Source organism: Anastrepha ludens, chromosome 3, assembly GCF_028408465.1.
Source record: "Anastrepha ludens isolate Willacy chromosome 3, idAnaLude1.1, whole genome shotgun sequence".
In the NCBI taxonomy this organism is placed as follows: Eukaryota; Metazoa; Arthropoda; class Insecta; order Diptera; family Tephritidae; genus Anastrepha; species Anastrepha ludens.
This window is the reverse complement of record NC_071499.1, coordinates 51,805,814-51,823,005: the sequence shown is the minus strand read 5'-3', so window position 1 is coordinate 51,823,005 and position 17,192 is coordinate 51,805,814. Positions and strand designations below refer to the sequence as shown.

General features: G+C 40.1%; 1 protein-coding gene and 1 non-coding gene across 2 annotated transcripts; one reads left to right on the top strand and one right to left on the bottom strand.

Annotated features, from left to right (window-relative positions):
• Positions 1-453: 453 nt before the first annotated feature.
• Positions 454-14,971, bottom strand: LOC128856434 (serine protease inhibitor 42Dd-like). The gene is made up of 4 exons (XM_054091736.1): positions 14,882-14,971; positions 1,251-2,146; positions 1,018-1,162; positions 454-949 (listed from the first exon to the last, which is right to left on the bottom strand). The coding sequence occupies exons 2-4, from the start codon at positions 2,133-2,135 to the stop codon at positions 825-827; spliced, it is 1,155 nt and encodes a 384-aa protein (XP_053947711.1). The 5' UTR covers positions 2,136-2,146; positions 14,882-14,971; the 3' UTR covers positions 454-824.
• Positions 14,972-15,240: 269 nt separating this feature from the next.
• Positions 15,241-15,322, top strand: Trnas-cga (transfer RNA serine (anticodon CGA)). The gene has a single exon. It is a non-coding gene; the product is annotated as a tRNA-Ser (tRNA).
• The last annotated feature ends 1,870 nt before the right edge of the window (positions 15,323-17,192 follow it).

Below are 17,192 nucleotides of genomic sequence, written 5' to 3'. Positions count from 1 at the left end.
TCTATCGAATGAATACTAACCCTTTGCCAAACAGCCAACAAATCATTGTAAAATAAAAGAAAATAAAGAGTGGTTAAATTTCAAGGGCCAATGTTGAATGTAAACCACACCTAAACATCAACGACACCGTTTGATTTCTTTCTTTGGGGTTATTTGAAAAAAAAGGTGTACGCCGATAAGCCAGCAATAATTCACGAGCTAAAGGATGAGATAATTCGGCACATTAACGGCATAGAACCTCAATTATGCCTCAGCGTCATCGAAAATTTGGACCATCGAATGGAGGGGTGCCGCCATTTGGCCGATATTTTGTTCCTTGCGTAATTGAGCCATACCAATATTATCATAATAAAGAGAATTGACAATAATTTCTTAAAAAAATTGTATTTTATTCAAAATCAACACCGCCCCTAAAACTTAACCACCCTTTATAAAAACGGGTACCACAGTACCTTTGGCAACCTGAAAATTTGCACCGAGCGCGGTTTTCATTACGTGCAAGAATCGAATTTCTGGTGCATTTTTATCAGTGGATTATTTTATTCTCCTTTTATATCTGTGACAAACAAAGTAAAAAATTACAAAAAATTGAACGAAAAAAAATTTACTCTGCAACATTACACTACACATAGAAACATAAAAAAGTGGTTACACAAAATGTCTCCGAGCATCTTGACGCGCATTGACCATTTGAAAAGTTTTCGAGCACCTGATAGTCAAAGCAAAGCCTTAATTCTACACTAATTATTCTATAATAGAACTCTACTATTACGAAACAAAGCAATCATACGATTGGCCAGTCATTCAATTAATACTCAAGGAGCCTAAGACGGTTGTCGATAGCAGCCCTCGAATAATTTTAAGCCATTTCTGTTTTTTATACAAAAGTAAAAAGGCCGATCTGCTATGAACTTCTCTTCAAAACTCACGGCGCCATCAATACTGCAGACTAAAAAGATAGAGATAATGAAAATTAATTAAAAAATTTATTTATTATTACCACTTCACCAAACTTACTAGTCGCTGCAGCTGCCTCTGTGCCTTCTTCTGTCACATTGATGAAAGCCTGTTGTATAATTTTCGAGACTCCAAAACCAGAAGCATTCGCCGCAACGAGACTACTAAAATCCTGACTGCCATGGAAAATGCCACGTACACCGAACTGCAAGCAAATAAAAAATAAAAAAAAAAATGGTGAAAATAATTTCATTAAAAAATACCAACTTTGCGCTTCACAACAGCCTACAAACCTCCGTCAACAAGCTATGCAAATTTATAGTGCAGCCATAGCTGAATTTTGGCAATTTGACATAGACTTTCCGAAACACCAACTGCCCCACCACATCAGCCAATAACAAATTGGTCACACCACGCAAATCAGCTGCGACATCATGCGGTAGAATCACCAACATTGCCAGATCAGTATCCCGATAAGGCAACTCCAGCACTTGCACTTTGTGATCGGCCAGGTACGCATAGCGCGCGTTCACCACTTGACTCATCATTGGCACCAAAACGCTTTGCTGTGTGTCGATGCGGAATGGCTTGCGCTTGGTGTCGATGGGCTCAAATTGTTGCCGCCATTGTGCCTTGAAGTAGATCGCATTGGCCAGCACCGCTTGCGTATCGGCACCCACATCATGCGGTGATATAATGGCGGGTATGCGTTTATTGGTAGCCTCCTTCACCCATTCATTGATCGCTTTGGCGGCTAGACGGGAGTCACCAAAATTGAGTTCCTGCACGCCGCACGCAAACTGTTGCTTGAGTACATTTGTAAAGTTTTCATTGAGACGGCAGCCGGACTTAATGAATATTCGATTGGAAATCCATAATTTTTTAAATTTTGCACTTGCAGATGATAACACATTGGAGTCGGAGGCAAGTAATGGCGGTGTTATGTGGTTACTTGAGTCATCTGTGGTTGCTGTGAGGAAATCCTTTCTACTTAAGTGCGCTAAATCATTGTCTGAAATGCCAATATCAGTTGCTAATAGTTGCAGAAATTCATCCAATTCGCGTCCACTATCACCTGTGACTCCGACACGCAGCATGGTGAGAATTTCCCATATTAGGAAGGGTGATTCAATAATGTTTGTAAGTTTATCAAGAAGTTTACTAAAAATTGCACTCATTTTAGAAAGCGCTGAAATTAGATTATGGGAAGGTGAAGGAAATAAATTAAATTAAGCGCAGGTAAATTTCTGATCGGTGTGAGAATACGTCTGTCATATATCATATATAGCGGCAGGCTAATCACCTACCCTGTCAGAAATCAAATAGATTAACGCAACCAACGCAAGACAAGTCTTGTCAAGGCCCTGTGCTCCCGAGAGGCGTGAACAAGGAAAAAGAACCTCTGTCATATCTTTAAAAATTGCAAAATTTACGCTTGCGGTTCACTGTAGTGTTCTTCGAGATGGGTTACCAGCTATTAAGGAAACATTCGATTGTCTGCTGACTAGTTTTCTAACCTTTAAGGAAGTCAACATTTATTTCGTTACTCAAGAGACAATGAAGATCCTAGGCCGGGTGTCGGCAATCTGCAGCTTGCGAGCCACTTGCGGCTCTGGGAAGCTGTGGCTCTTTAGTTCCATAAGCAAAAGCTATTTATTTTATCAAAAAAAAAAATCTAAAAGTCGTTTTGAATAGATTAACGAAAATTAGACACCGATTCTATCTTTTAGCCACTTGCACTTGCTTTTCACTGAAAACTTCCCCCGCGACACGCGTCGGCAGTACATCGGAAGCTCTCGAATGACGCCGTTGTCAGATGTTTCTATGTAGGTTTTAACGTACAGCCTGTGTCAGAAAAAAGGAACCGCGATTATTCATGAAGTATTAAAGATATTTATTAGGTGCGCAACTAAGTTCTCGCTGTTTTTTTAATGGAAATACAACTTTATTCTGTAAAAATGGTTACAAGTGAATCATTGAAAGTATTTCCCATCGCTGGCTACTACTTTTTCCCATCTTTCTGGTAGATCTCGTATACCGTCGCGGTAAAACTGTTCATCTTTTGAGGCTATCCACGGAAACAGAACCAGATTTTGCGAACTTGACGCACGAGTTGCTTTAAAACGTGGACTGTCTTTCAGGAAAGATGCGTTTTCAAAATCCCCCACACATTTTCAATAGGGTTGGCGTCTGGGGACTGGGAAGGCAAGTCCATTACCGTGACGCCATTTTCTTGTTTTGTTGTTTCTCAATGTGTTGTTATGAGAGCAGGGGTTTTGATGATATGAGACGATAGGATATGTTCGCCTCCTTCCATCAACATTCGATGGTGTTGATACTCCCATCTATTCCCTTTTTAGCAAGAACTGATTGTGCTTGGCGTAGTCGCAAAGAAGATACCCGCTTAAAAAGTTGGACGATCATCAAGGCGTGCTCGGAAAAGTCATAAACATTTTTGTACACCTTATACCGCACATCACAACAAACTTTTTTGATTTTTTAATTACTTTTGCAGCCGCGGCGAAACATAATTTCCGCTCTTTCGAATGCGTGCCTAAAAATACCACCTCGAAACGCTTTGCGTACTTCTCACTCATTTTTCCTCGGTTACGTTTATAGGAAAGTTTCGAACGACACGAAATCTACTTTGAGCCATTCGGAATTGACACTGGACCTCTGGAATTTTAAATTATCGATTTAAAAACAAAAAGCTTTGTGAAGTGGAAAATTTACAGAGTTGAAAAGCAAGTTGGAAGAGTTGGAGGTCCAGAAATGTATGTTCGTTACGCAATAAATGTAGAAAGCTTCAAAGAAATGCCGTGAGATGAGGCACCGATATTCAACGCATGGAATAATCTTGCAGACTGCTAGAGCGAGGTTAAGAAGTTGGCATTGCGAGCACTGACTATCTTCGGATCGACAAATTCGTGCGAGCAAGCGTTCTCTTGCATGAATATAATTAAAAGTAAAGATAAATGAAGTCCTTGACCACAACGAATTTATAGGTATTAACTTTTCATTTGTGGTTAAAGATGCCGCGACACCCTGCATTACACCAGCATATACTTGGTTTTACCTTCGTTTACCCTCAGACCCAGTCGTGCGGACTCCTGTCGATGTCATCAGTATACGCCAGGAGCTGGATGGTTTTATAGAAAAAAGTTCCGTTTCGTTCTACCCGCGCTCTGTGAACCACAAAGTTGAAAATATCGCATGACAATAGGTCATCTTGTCTTGAACCCCGAACGGTATCAAAAGATTCAGAGAGGTGTTTTCCAAACTTGACGTCATTCTGCACAGCCGTATGAGCTTAGCAGGGATACCGAACTCAGACATTATGCGATATGATTGCTCTCGAAGCGGGCCATCAAAGCTGCCTTCTCGTCGACGAATAGGTGGCGCATGTTAACTTGATCCTCATGGGTCTTCTCCAGAATCTGCCGCAGTGTGAATATTGGATCAACGGTGAAGCGACTAGGTTTGACACCGCACTGATACGGCCCTATTACGAATTGAACGTAAGGTTTCAATTTATCACATAGCAGACAGGATAGAATTTTAAATGCGATGGAAATGGACAGGCTGGTCCCTCGATAGTTGGCGCAGTTCGTGGAGTCACTTTTTGTTTTACGACAGGACAAAGGGCACTGAGATTCCAATCATCGGTCAGTGCATGACCTATCAACTCATCTCCTACAGCTTTAAACAGCTCGCCAGGCAGGCCACCAACTCCAGCAGCTTTGTTGTTTTTGCGTCGCTGTATTGCAACTCTCACTACGGCAAGACTTGGGAGCAGGATCAGAACTTCATCATCCTCGATTGGCGGTTGCGGGATATCAGCTCCAGAGGCAGGTGTGTTGTGTTCTGCATCTGCCAACAGCTTAGAGCAGTGTTGCCTCCACAATCTCAGCACACTTTGCGAATCCGTTACCAGATCACCAGTTTCGTCTCTACAGGATAATGCCCAGCCTTGAATCCTTGGGACAGACACTTCACTTCCAATAGTTCCATTATATTTTTAAAAGCGCTCAATGTACTAACTCATCTGCTACCATTAGATTTACACATTAAAACAATCGCTACTTGCAGTGTGATGAGACTCAGAGGCATAGGAAGCTGGACAACAAGGTCGTACGGACACAGTAAGATCCTCCTACAGGGACCCGCGCTGCTCAAAAACGGATCAGACTACACAGTCCCCGACCTCAACTTCAAGAAAGGCTTTACGGTACGTTTTCCACCGAGAGTCGAGTGGAGCAAAGGAGAGGTGATTGGAAGATACGACATCGAAATCTCTATCGACGGTTCTGAGATGAGCTGCGCGGTGTGCGAGTTAGCTTCCATTCGGAGCCACTCAACCTATCTCAGTCAATTAGACTTCCTGACTTTGTCAGCGTGTTCCAGGCAGAACTTTTAGCGATCAGAAAAGCATGCAAATCACTAAAACTCTACAAGGAAGTTGGTGCAAGAGTAGCTATCTTCTCAGACAGTCAAGCAGCTATAAAGGCCTTAAACTCCAACTACATTTCATCCAAAGTAGTCTTACAGTGTAGAGAGGAGCTGGAATTGCTTAGTCATTGGCTTTAAATTACTCTGACATGGGTTCCCGATCATAGGAACATACGGCGTAAAGAGATAGCGGATTAGCTAGCAAGAAAAGGTCCGCGGGGCAGAGGCGGTGGCAATCTCCAGCCCACTTAACACAATAAAAGCATCCGTTGCTTCACAAAATCATGCTTTAGCCGAAAGAAGATGGAAGCAACCAACTACATGTATTACAACAAAAAACACATGGCCGTTGTACAAAATCCAAACGACGAATCACCTGTTAGGATGTTCTCGACCAAACATTTCACGCATCACTGCTACCCTTACAGGCCATTGGAAGGTAGGGGATCATGCAGCCAGGCATGAAGGAAAGTCTTTTCCACTACTTATGTGCTTGTCCAGGGCTAGCTAGGGCACGACTCCGCTCCTTCGGTAAGCCTTTCTTGCAGCAAATTAAGGAGATCTCAGACATCGAGATTAAGGATTTGCTGATATACGGACCTCACTAAATGGATCTGATTTGAAAAAAAATACATCATCACACGAGACAGTGGTAGTAAAACGGTGCTGGTCACGAATTGGGATTATTTCAGTGGAAATATTCAACCACTCCAACAACAACAAATGCTTCAAAGTTACGAAGGTCAAAGTTCCCATGCAGGTGTTTCAATGGACCTCGAGTCCGCCGAGTGTCTTGTCTTTGACAAACAACCTGTCTAAATCTAATCTAAGCCTAAAAGGTGATGCTTGTACTGCAACTTGGAAAGCGTGCACCTTGAAATTATTCTACAAATGAAGGGCGCTAGAGTTAAGCCTTCTCTGAAAAGCCAAAGGTTTTTGTAGGAAGTTCCTCCAAGAAATAAATGCGCTAGAAAAATAAATTCGCTAAAATAAAAACACAAAAATATTTGCATATTTACTCTACACATCCATCTTCAAACTATTACATTTTCATTAACATTTGCACACATTTGAGAATACAAAACCACTGGTTCATTATCCTTTCGAGCGGCTATTGAACACACATCGAAGTGCATGCAGGCAAATATATTTTCTACTATCATACATATATGCGTACATATGTATGTATGTATGTATGCACATACCTACCCATCTACCCACACATCTATGCATTTCAATATATTATCTATAAGCTTTACATCCTTTTGCTGTCCGAAAAGCCTCTCGGCCGCCTACACCGCAGCTTAGCCACCCCGTTGCCTGTCTCCTCACTCACACATATGCACGCACATACTCGTATTTTATGTATTTACGAGCGTGCCTGTTTGTCATGTCAAGAACCTTTCGGTTCTTCATTCTATCAGGCTTTCGTGCGTAGTGCGTTGATACATGTATATGTTTGTATGTGTGCGTTTGTCGATGTATGTATGTATGAATGTGACCGTGTGTTTTGCCGGAGCCTTCAGTTGTACGCCCGCTGCGGCCAGACACAACAAATTTAGCCAGGCAGCCAACCAGCCAACCAGCCAGCCAGCAAGCCGTTTGTTGTAGTCCTGTGAGAGACTCACTCAATCGTTGACTACGTTGATCCTTTTTTTCTTGTAATTTTATTTTGTTTCAATTCCGACCCGCAGTCGCTGTGGAGGGAGCTGTGCTTTTTTGCCTTACCCTACATGCACCTTTGTGGTCTGAGCGTTTTAGTTCAATGAACTTTTTGTGTTTGGTATTTTGGGAAGCCTGCATTTGGTAATTTCGACCACTTGAAATAAATTGAAATAAATTAATATGTATTTTCATACCTATCTATGTAGGTATGTATGCACATGTATGTATGTACAATGACTTTTTCAAAGGCGCAGCTGGTAGGCTTTTATGTTTAGTATTCGTCTGTTGTAGGTCTGCTAGCGCTATCGAAAATAAGTCAGCTCGTCCGATGACAGAACTATAAACGGGTATCACACCAATTAACATTTCGGTCTAAAAAATCAAACATCGGCGAAGTACCTTTGAAAAGTTCTGTAGAAAGAACTTTTGTCGATCAATCTGTCATTCCAATTAATTTTGCTGTATTAGAAAGGGTAAACCTTCCTTCAATCAAATCGCTACCTAGGCTGGTCGCATCGGAAGATCCCGACCCCTATTTCAGCTACATCTCAGGATATAGTATATTGGGTATAAGTTTCCGCCCTCGTAAAAGAGATGTCGCTGCTGATATCAGGTCAGTCCATAAGTTCGTGCGTATTTTATCCATAATTTCAGTTTTGTACGATTTTTGCATACAAAAAATTATTCGCGGATTATAACGGAACTATTTATATTTGCTTTGATATATTGTGATTTTCATCCTGGATAGAAGCACGTCTTTTTAAAAAATAAAATGGAATCTTCGAACGCGTATAAGAGGGATATTTTGTATTTTTTTATAAAAGTGGTAAAAAGGCAACAACTGCCGCTGAAAAAATAAACACTGATCACGGAGAGAATACCGTGAGTGTAACGACTGCGCAAAAGTGGTTTTTAAAATTCCGAAGTGGTAAGTGCGACGTGGAGGATGCCCCGCGCGCTGGTCGCCCTGAAGTCTTTAACACCGACGCCTTGCTCGAACTTCGGGAAGCTGAGCCAAATTTGACAGTCGATATGATAGCTCAGAGGTTAATTTCATCGCATGAAACAGTTCACAGGCACCTGGTTCAGTTGGGAAAGGTTTCAAAGCTGGCAAAATGGGTTCCGCATAGACTTTCCGTCGCCGACCAGAGAGTGAATGTGTGTTCTCAGCTGTTGCAACGGCTTGGAAATGAAAATTTTTTGAACCGTATCGTTACTGGTGATCAAAAATGGGTCCTTTACAATAATCCTCTTCGCAAACGCCAATGGTTGGATAAAGATGAAACACCAGAACCGACACCTAGACATGGCCTTCACCCCAAGAAGTTTCTCTTGTCTATTTGGTGGGATATGGCCGGTATTGTTTATTATGAACTTCTGGAACGAAACCGGACGATAACTGCTGATTCTAATTCCCATCAGCTATTAAACCCGAATGAGGCACTTAAAAATCGACCACGACAGCGCAAGACCTCATACCGCAAGGCAAACATTAGACAAGCTGAACAGTCTCGGATGGGAACTAGTGCCACTTCCACCATACTCTCCAGATATTGCACCTTGTGATTATCACCCTTTCCGTGGACTTCAATCCCATATGAGTAACAAGAACTACTCCTCTAAAGAAGCTATAAAAAGGGATATCGAAGTGTATTTTGGCTCCAAGGACAAAAAATTGTTTGAGCAGGGAATTAAAAATTTGCCTAAACGTTCGGAAGACATTGTAAATAATGAAGGAAAATATATTATTGATTAATAAATACTTTAAACATCTTTTTTATTAATTTTAATCCGATGGGACTGCCTTCGCTTTCTTTGGACCAGATTCACCTGGAGAAATCCATTGCTTTGATTGTTGCTTAGTTTCTGGAGTATAATGATAAATCCAGATTTCATCAACGGTGCTAACTCGACGCAAAAATTCTTTCGGATTTTGCTTAAATAGGTCCGAACGCTGCTTCGAGGTTAACAGCCGCAATCGCCTGTTGTCCCCCGGCAATCGCGGCACCCACTGCGCCGACAATTTTTTCTTCGCCAACTTATCATGTAAAATATTAATTGCCGTTCCGGTCGAAACATCTATGGCCGCTGTTAATTCGCGCACTTTCGTTCGTCGTTCCCATCCAAAAACAAAAACAAAAGCGAATTACCGAACGATTTTGCTTTTTTCAATCTTAGCGAAAATCACGAAGCAGATCTTACTCGAATAGCTGCCAAATCCAATCTAACCAATCAATTAGTCTGAAATTTGTTTTGCCGTCCTTTGATAGATGGCAGCACACGACGCTAATACTAACATCCCTCAGGAACGCCCTCTGTCATCAAACATGGGTACTTATTGAGCCGCCCTCGTATACTACAGAAAAACTAAAAGATACCATTTCGGAAAAAGGAGCGATAACGTGTATTCTAGTCATTTTACAACTTCTTTGAATCGCGCCGGTTCAATATCTGCTTAACTATCATTTTTATATGTAATTCATATTGAGGGCTTTCAGATTGTCATTTTTTGCAGAACTTCCAGTCAAAAAATTTGAGGGCGTAGATCGAAGTTTTTTTTTGTGCTGGTGTAAGTGAACTGGGCGCCGTAGCCAAATGGGTTGGCAAATTCGGAGTACGTAGGTTCGAACCTCCGGGAAACACCAAAATAAAGAAAACGTTTTTTCCAATAGCGGTCGCCCCTCGGCAGACAATGGCAAACCTCCGAGTGTATTTGTGCCATGAAAAAGCTCCTCATAAAAATATCTGCCGTTCGGAGTCGGCTTGAAACTGTAGGTCCCTCCATTTGTGGAACAACATCAAGACGCACACCACAAATAGGAGGAGAAGCTCAGCCAAACAACCAAAAAGGGTGTACGCGCAAACTATATATGCATCAAGGGTGATTTTTTAGAGCTATGGGAAAGTTTTTCAAAAAAACACACGTCAAATTCAGAAAAATGCATGAAATTTTTATTTAAATCGATAGTACAGTCCATATAATTTAATGTTTGAAGATTATTTCATGCGAATGTTGACCGCGACTGAGCTTCAAATGGTCCATCCACTTAGTCCAATTTTGACATACTCTTTCCAATGCCTCGGCCGGTATCTCACATATAAATGCTTTAATGTTGTCTTCCATTGCGTTAAGTGAAGCAGGCTTGTCTGAATAGGCATGAGCTTTAACATAGCCCCACAAAAAATAATCTAAAGGCATTATATCGCACGATCTGGGTGGCCAATTGACAGGTCCCGAATGTGAAATAAAATGTTTACCGAACTCGCCCTCAACAAGTCCATTGTTACGCGTGCTGTGTGGCATGTGGTACCGTCTTGCTGAAACCACATGCCATGCCAGTCAACCTCTTGCATTTTGGGCAAAAAAAGTTGGATATCATTTCACGGTAGCGTTACTCACCATTCACAGTTACGTTACGATTTGCAGCATCTTTGAAGAAGTACGGTCCAAAGATACCTCCAGCCCATAAACCGCACCCAACTGTGACCTTTTCTGGATACATTGGTAGCTCTTGCAATTCGACAATTCTGCTTATTTACATACCCATTCATCCAAAAATGTGCTTCGTCGTTGAACACAATTTTTCGACTTTAAACTTTCTCAACAGAACACGCATTTTTATAATAAAATTCAATGATTTGCAAGCGTTGTTCGTTTGTAAGACGATTCATGGTTAAATTATAGACCAAACTAAAGATGTTTGACAGTGAAACAAAATACGAAACGTGGGTCAGCTGAATAGCTAAAAAATCACCCGTTATAAGTACATGAATTTTTAGATATATATTAAATGACACAAATGTCAAAAGAGGGTGAACTAATTTATTTTTCTTAAATGGCAATGACATAATCTCGGCGAATAAGTTCATTCGCCTCTCGCAATGCAAACTTTAGGTTCGATGCCTTCGTAAATGACAATACCAGCCTAAATCGTTTGGTCGATACTTGACGAGATATCGATCACAACAGGGTGCGTCACTCGAGGTATTTCCAATTAAAAAGGCCATAAATTTAGTTTGGGAAATTATTTTCATTCAATTCAATGTGTGAAAATAATTCAGAATTAAGAATCAATCATACCGATATGTTTGAGATCCATTACTGATTTTCTTTCTTCGTGTTTACTCTCGGCAAAATGCTTCCGCACGCTTGTAAACAAAACTCTGGACTGTCATTTTGCCAACTAACAGACAGCTGATGCCCGTACATAAGCTGTGCGAGCGGTCTGAAGTTGGTTACACTTCGAGTGCCGGACCCTGTACAAGCCACCTACCGAGAAAATAATGGATTTTTTTCCCCCCAAACTGGTATTTTCATCTATAAAAGGCGTGCAGGGTATTTGAAAAAAAATTCAGTACATTCTAAGATTTTTCTGCATTGGAAAATTACGCAGAACAGATATTTGAAAACAGGACGGATGATCACCCCACATGCATACCTACATAAGTATAAGGTCCTATTGAGCGTATTGTCTGGCTAAAGCCCAACTGAAGAAATTAAAACGTATGTGTCATTCTACAATCTTAAGAAAAAAGAATCGAGAAACTATATTTCGTTTGCTTTTTGTCTAAATCGCAAAATCAACAAAATCGCTAAAATCGCTTAAGCATTAAAGAGCCTTTTAGAAAGGAAAAGTGTTTCTCTGACATCTTTAGCGGCCACCCACAGAATTAACGCATTGTCAAAAGCCACGAAAAATAGAAACTAATTTTATATGTAAGTAAAATATATACATAGGTACGTGCTTGCTTACTATATACGAATAGTGGTTATATAAAACAAAACTTGAGTCAGGTCATGTCAGCAAAATCAACGCTGAACTTTCTTGCTTCTATGTATACTAATGTGAGTAATATTTAACTAAGTTTGTTTACATTCATGTACATATATAAGTAGATACATACATATTTGTACATAGGTGCATACATACATACCTACATATGTATATCCATTCATTTTATCTGCTCACTGATACCTAAATACTTACTGACTCATAAATCACGCACAAAAATATGTGCGGCATTTGGTGAGAGAACTTACACACTTATATACATACACATATATGTATATGCGCCGACTATTTATTTCTCCAGCTTTATAAATATGTATGTATATACCTCTCATGCGTACCTTCTTAAGTATACATACACAATTTTTGTTGTCAAGAGTATTTTGCTTGTTTTAAACGCAAACACACAATCACCCACGCATCCGACCATCCACACACACAAACAGCCGCTGACGACCAACCGACGCATACATCGGATCGATAAAATTCGTCTGCGTAAATTTTGTAAGAAAAAACAATTGAACCACATACTAACGGGTGATTTTTTAGCTATTATCTTCTTAAACAGTTGGTTTAAACAGCTTACACACGTTTGGTGTTTTTTTCACTGTCAAACATCTTCAGTTTGGTCTATAATTTAACCATGAATCGTCTTACAAACGAACAACGCTTGCAAATCATTGAATTTTATTATAAAAATGCGTCTTCTGTTAAGAAAGTTTATCGCGCGCTTCTTCCATTTTATAGTCAGTTTAATCGACCAACTGAAGCGGCTATTCGAGCTATTGTGACTAAATTTAGAACCAAATTTACATTATTGGACATCAAACCACCAACACGATTACGTAGAGTGCGAACTGAAGAAAATATCGCAGCTGTATCGGCCAGTGTTAATGATGACCATCAATTATCGATTCGTCGCCGTTCGCCGTTCGAAGCAATTGGGCCTCTGTTGCTCAACAACGTGGAAAATTTTGAGAAAGGATTTTGGTGTGAAGCCTTTCAAAATACAGCTGGTGCAAGAGTTGAAGCCGAACGACCTACCGCAACGCAGAATTTTTGGTGAATGGACTCTTGGAAAGTTGGCCGAAGATCCACTTTTTTATCGAAAAATTGTGTTCAGCGACGAAGCTCATTTTTGGATCAATGGGTAGGTAAATAAGCAGAATTGTCGACTTTGGAGTGAAGATCAGCCAGAAGAATTGCAAGAGCTACCAATGTATCCAGAAAAGGTCACAGTTTGGTGCGGTTTATGGGCTGGAGGTATCATTGGACCGTACTTCTTCAAAGATGCTACGAATCGTAACGTAACTGTGAATGGTGAGCGCTACCGTGAAATGATATCCAGCTTTTTTTGCCCAAAATGCAAGAGCTTGATTTGCATGGCATGTGGTTTCAGCAAGACGGTGCCACATGCCACACAGCACTCGTAACAATAGACTTGTTGGGAGGCGAATTCGGTGAACATTTTATTTCACGTTCGGGACTTGTCAATTGGCCACCTAGATCTTGCGATAAAACGCCTTTAGATTAAAGGGGGGGCATTTTAAAGCTCATGCCTATTCAGACAAGCCTGCTTCACTTAACGCAATGGAAGACAACATTAAAGCATTTATATGTGAGATACCGGCCGAGGCATTGGAAAGAGTATGCCAAAATTGGACTAAGCGGATGTACCATTTGAAGCGCAGTCGTGGTCAACATTTACATGGAATAATCTTCAAACATTAAATTATATGGACTGTCCTATCGATTTAAATAAAAATTTCATGCATTTTTCTGAATTTGACGTGTGTTTTTTTGAAAAACTTTCCTATAGCTCTAAAAAATCACCCTTTACAATGCTGAGAATTTGCTTCCATAGAAGGCACATATTCGGAAGACTTTACCCTACGCGAAAAAAATGACCGAAAATTAACGAGAATTTTGTGTTAATTGAAGTTGCATACCAGAATTTTTCTAAAAATTTTGAAGTAAAGTTTGGTATGTAGATGGTTTTTTAGGAATTTGTTAAAGTTTTGTGAATTTTGTAAAAAGTTTTCGATTTTTGAGTTACATAGTTTTTGTTGTAGAATTTACTACTTTTATAAAAAAATTTATCACACAAAATTAGCCGAAAATTGGTAATTGGATATTTTATGTTCGTCCATTATTTTGAACACAGATGTATATACATACATAGATGCAATATAGTAAATCATAAAATCAATATTTTTACTAGTTTTGCCAATTTTTATCTCTTTTTTATCTATTTGGTTTTTTGTAATTAACTATTTTTATATAAATGTATAACTGATTACTTAATAAAAATCATAAAAATCCCACTTTTACATTTTATACTAAAATTAGAAAAAATCCGCTAATCTTTCCACACAACAACAACTTTTTGTGAATATAACAAATGTACGTAAATTCTTCTGTTGTGGAGAAAATGCGAAACACTGTGAAGGAAAAAAATCATAAAAAATCAACGCACTTTTTAGCAACTTCAAATCGGGACTTTTATAAACACTAAAATAAGCTAGAAAACTGCATACCAAGAATCTTTCTAAAAATGCTAATTAAAAACCGTGGAATTGGCAATGACAGTAAATGCAATTTTTGCTAATTTTTGTATAAAGTTTGAAACTCTCATTCGTACGCTTTTTGTGAGAAAATGAGCTGTGCTTTTATCGGAAAACAGTGATAATTAATAAAAAGCGATGCAAAATAGTTTAAACCAGACAATGTTGATGTGCTATCATTTCTCTCGGGCTGTACATTCACATAATCGAGGTATGCATGTAGGTTGTTGTTGTCTTAACCCATAGGAACCTCACCTCATTGGTCTTGATTTTTTTTTTTGCCAAATTTGATCACTATTTCGAATGGTCATTTGCGTATTGTTATATTTTTTTTTTCTACGAAAAATGCAAATTATCACTTTTAATATACTTGCCTTATTCGACATATTGTTTTTGTTGTATTGTATTTGATATTTTTTTATTATTATTGTACTATTGTATTTTTTTTTTACTCACTGCCGTTTGCTTATGGTATTCCTCGTTAAGTCTGAATTCGCTTCTTTTACCCTACTTTAATTTACTTTATTGCGAAGTTAACTTTTTTGCGTCTCGAAATGTACTGTTCACTTCAAAACTTTGCCAGTGAGCGAAAGGTATTGACAAATGAAACCTTTTGCTTATCTATTATCAGCACATATACCCTATAGTATATATTTATATATGTGCGTGTGTGTGTGTGCCTTTTTATCTATTATGAAGCAAGTTTTAAAATTAAATGTTTGCAATTTTTCTTGCATTCTTTAGATAAGATTATTTATTGGCTACCTATGAATGGCACGGCATTGTCCCTGCTCTTTGGCGGTGAGTGGTGGAAGGCAGTCGTGGCCGAGTGGTTAAGGCGTCTGACTCGAAATCAGATTCCCTCTGGGAGCGTAGGTTCGAATCCTACCGGCTGCGGTACAATAATTTTTTTTTTTTTCAATAAATAAGTAACTGAAAAATTTATTTTGAAATTATAAAAGGCATTGAATCCCAAAATCTAGCATCAAAAAATGCTTGGGCTAGAGGCAAATGTAAATTTCTTTACTCATTTTTTTTTATTTATTTTTTTTATGGGGAGAACTAGCAAATGCAGCACTCAGACAGACACAATTTAGTCCATTATATGATACTACACTTGGATTCCCTTTTAATTTTCTTTAAATCTACCCGATCTCCGAAGAAATCTGAGTAGATCTTGTGATGCCAAGGAGCTAAGATGGTCGCTTCTTAACACATCAGTGCCAAAGACCTCAAACCTGAACCGAGCGAAGGCGGGGTAGACGCACAAGAAGTGGTCCGCCGTCTCATCCTCCTCTTCACAAGCTGGGCAGAGTACACTGTCTGAGATGCCCAACCTTTCCATGCGCTTCGCCCACAGAAAGTGACCCGTCATCAGTCCAACCAGCTGTCTGCACTCCCCTCTGTTTAATGGAAGGAGGGTTTGCGACAGTCAATCGGACATGACAGGTAACATAAGTTTAGTCCATCTACAGCTTCTCTCTGCTTGCCAAGCTCGCTTGTGGGTTGTAGTAACCCATTTGCTAACCGTGGCTTTGATGGCCGCAGAAGGCCTTTGATGGCCAAAGAAGTTGGCCTCAGAGCCCATCTTAGTTAAGGAGTCAGAGGTCTCGTTACCCACGATACCCACGTGTCCCAGGACCCATGTTACCCTCAGGCTATTATGTCTGCCGACATAGTTAAGCTTGGATTTACAGGACTCGACTACCCCTGATGTGGTTGAGGGGCTGTTTAAGGCCATGAGCGCAGCCTGGCTGTCGCTACAGACACATACAGATCTGCCTCTCCATCGGTTTTCCACAACAAAGTTCATCGCTTCTTGAAGTGCATACATCTCCGCTGGAAACACAGATGCATGCATTCCAAGAGCAAAATGCAGTTTTGTCCTGCTGGATTCCACGTAGACCCCAGAGCCGGCGCCATGCTCGGTCCTGGTGTTATCCGTGAAAATGCGAAAACAGTGTTTGCCGGGCTCATTTTCAGAGTTTGACCACAACTGAGTCTCGGGCAGCACTACACTGTATCTCTTTTCAAGTACTACTCTTGATGGCATGGAGTCAAGGGGTATAGAGAGAATCGTTGGATCGAAGTCCCTGCTTTCTCTGTTTTCCAATGCCGGACAGGGGCCGTACCAGTTCCCATAAGCTTAGGCTTAGGTTGAAGACCCCATCTTTTTCCCAGCATACGTTTGCAGGGACACAGAGCAATCCCTGCTTTTCTTTCTTCAATCTTCAGTTTCTAGGAAACTTTCGAATCCAACATTACCCCTAAGTACTTTGCGATAACTTCATAACCAGCCTACAAACGAAATTTTGTATGCTATTTCATGGTTTCAGTGAAATCAGAGAACCAGCTGGACATCCTCATTCTGTGAGTGCCATTAACTTACAGTCGCTTGATGGCTTCCGTTACTGAGCGAAGTAATAATTCATTCAATAAGGGAGGCATCGACGGCCAAAGTGTGGTACAACTCTTTGGTAGGCAAGGAAAGACTGGTTAGAGCCCACTGTAGTCATATGACACGTGTCATCGAGAGAAAAATAGGTCCCATGCTTAGATTTTATGAGATACATGCATTTCGTCTTAGCTTCAACCGCCGAACGAAGTGCCTTTGAAGTGTTTAGCTATACCTACGACCTCTCAATGCTTTGCGAGTACATATTTAGACTTTCACAGCAGAAATCTCTCTTGCCCTCTTTCCTTAGTTTTCATAACTTAGTCCATATATTTATGAACGCCTTTACTTTGGCTTAGACTACTTCTCCAG

Coding starts and splice junctions, on each gene's coding strand:
- LOC128856434 (XM_054091736.1), bottom strand. CDS start 2,135: ATGAGTGCAATTTTTAGTAAACTTCTTGATAAACTTACAAACATTATT. Junction 1,163..1,250: donor TGCATAGCTTGTTGACGGAG/GTTTGTAGGCTG, acceptor ATTTGCTTGCAG/TTCGGTGTACGTGGCATTTT. Junction 950..1,017: donor AGAGGCAGCTGCAGCGACTA/GTAAGTTTGGTG, acceptor CTATCTTTTTAG/TCTGCAGTATTGATGGCGCC.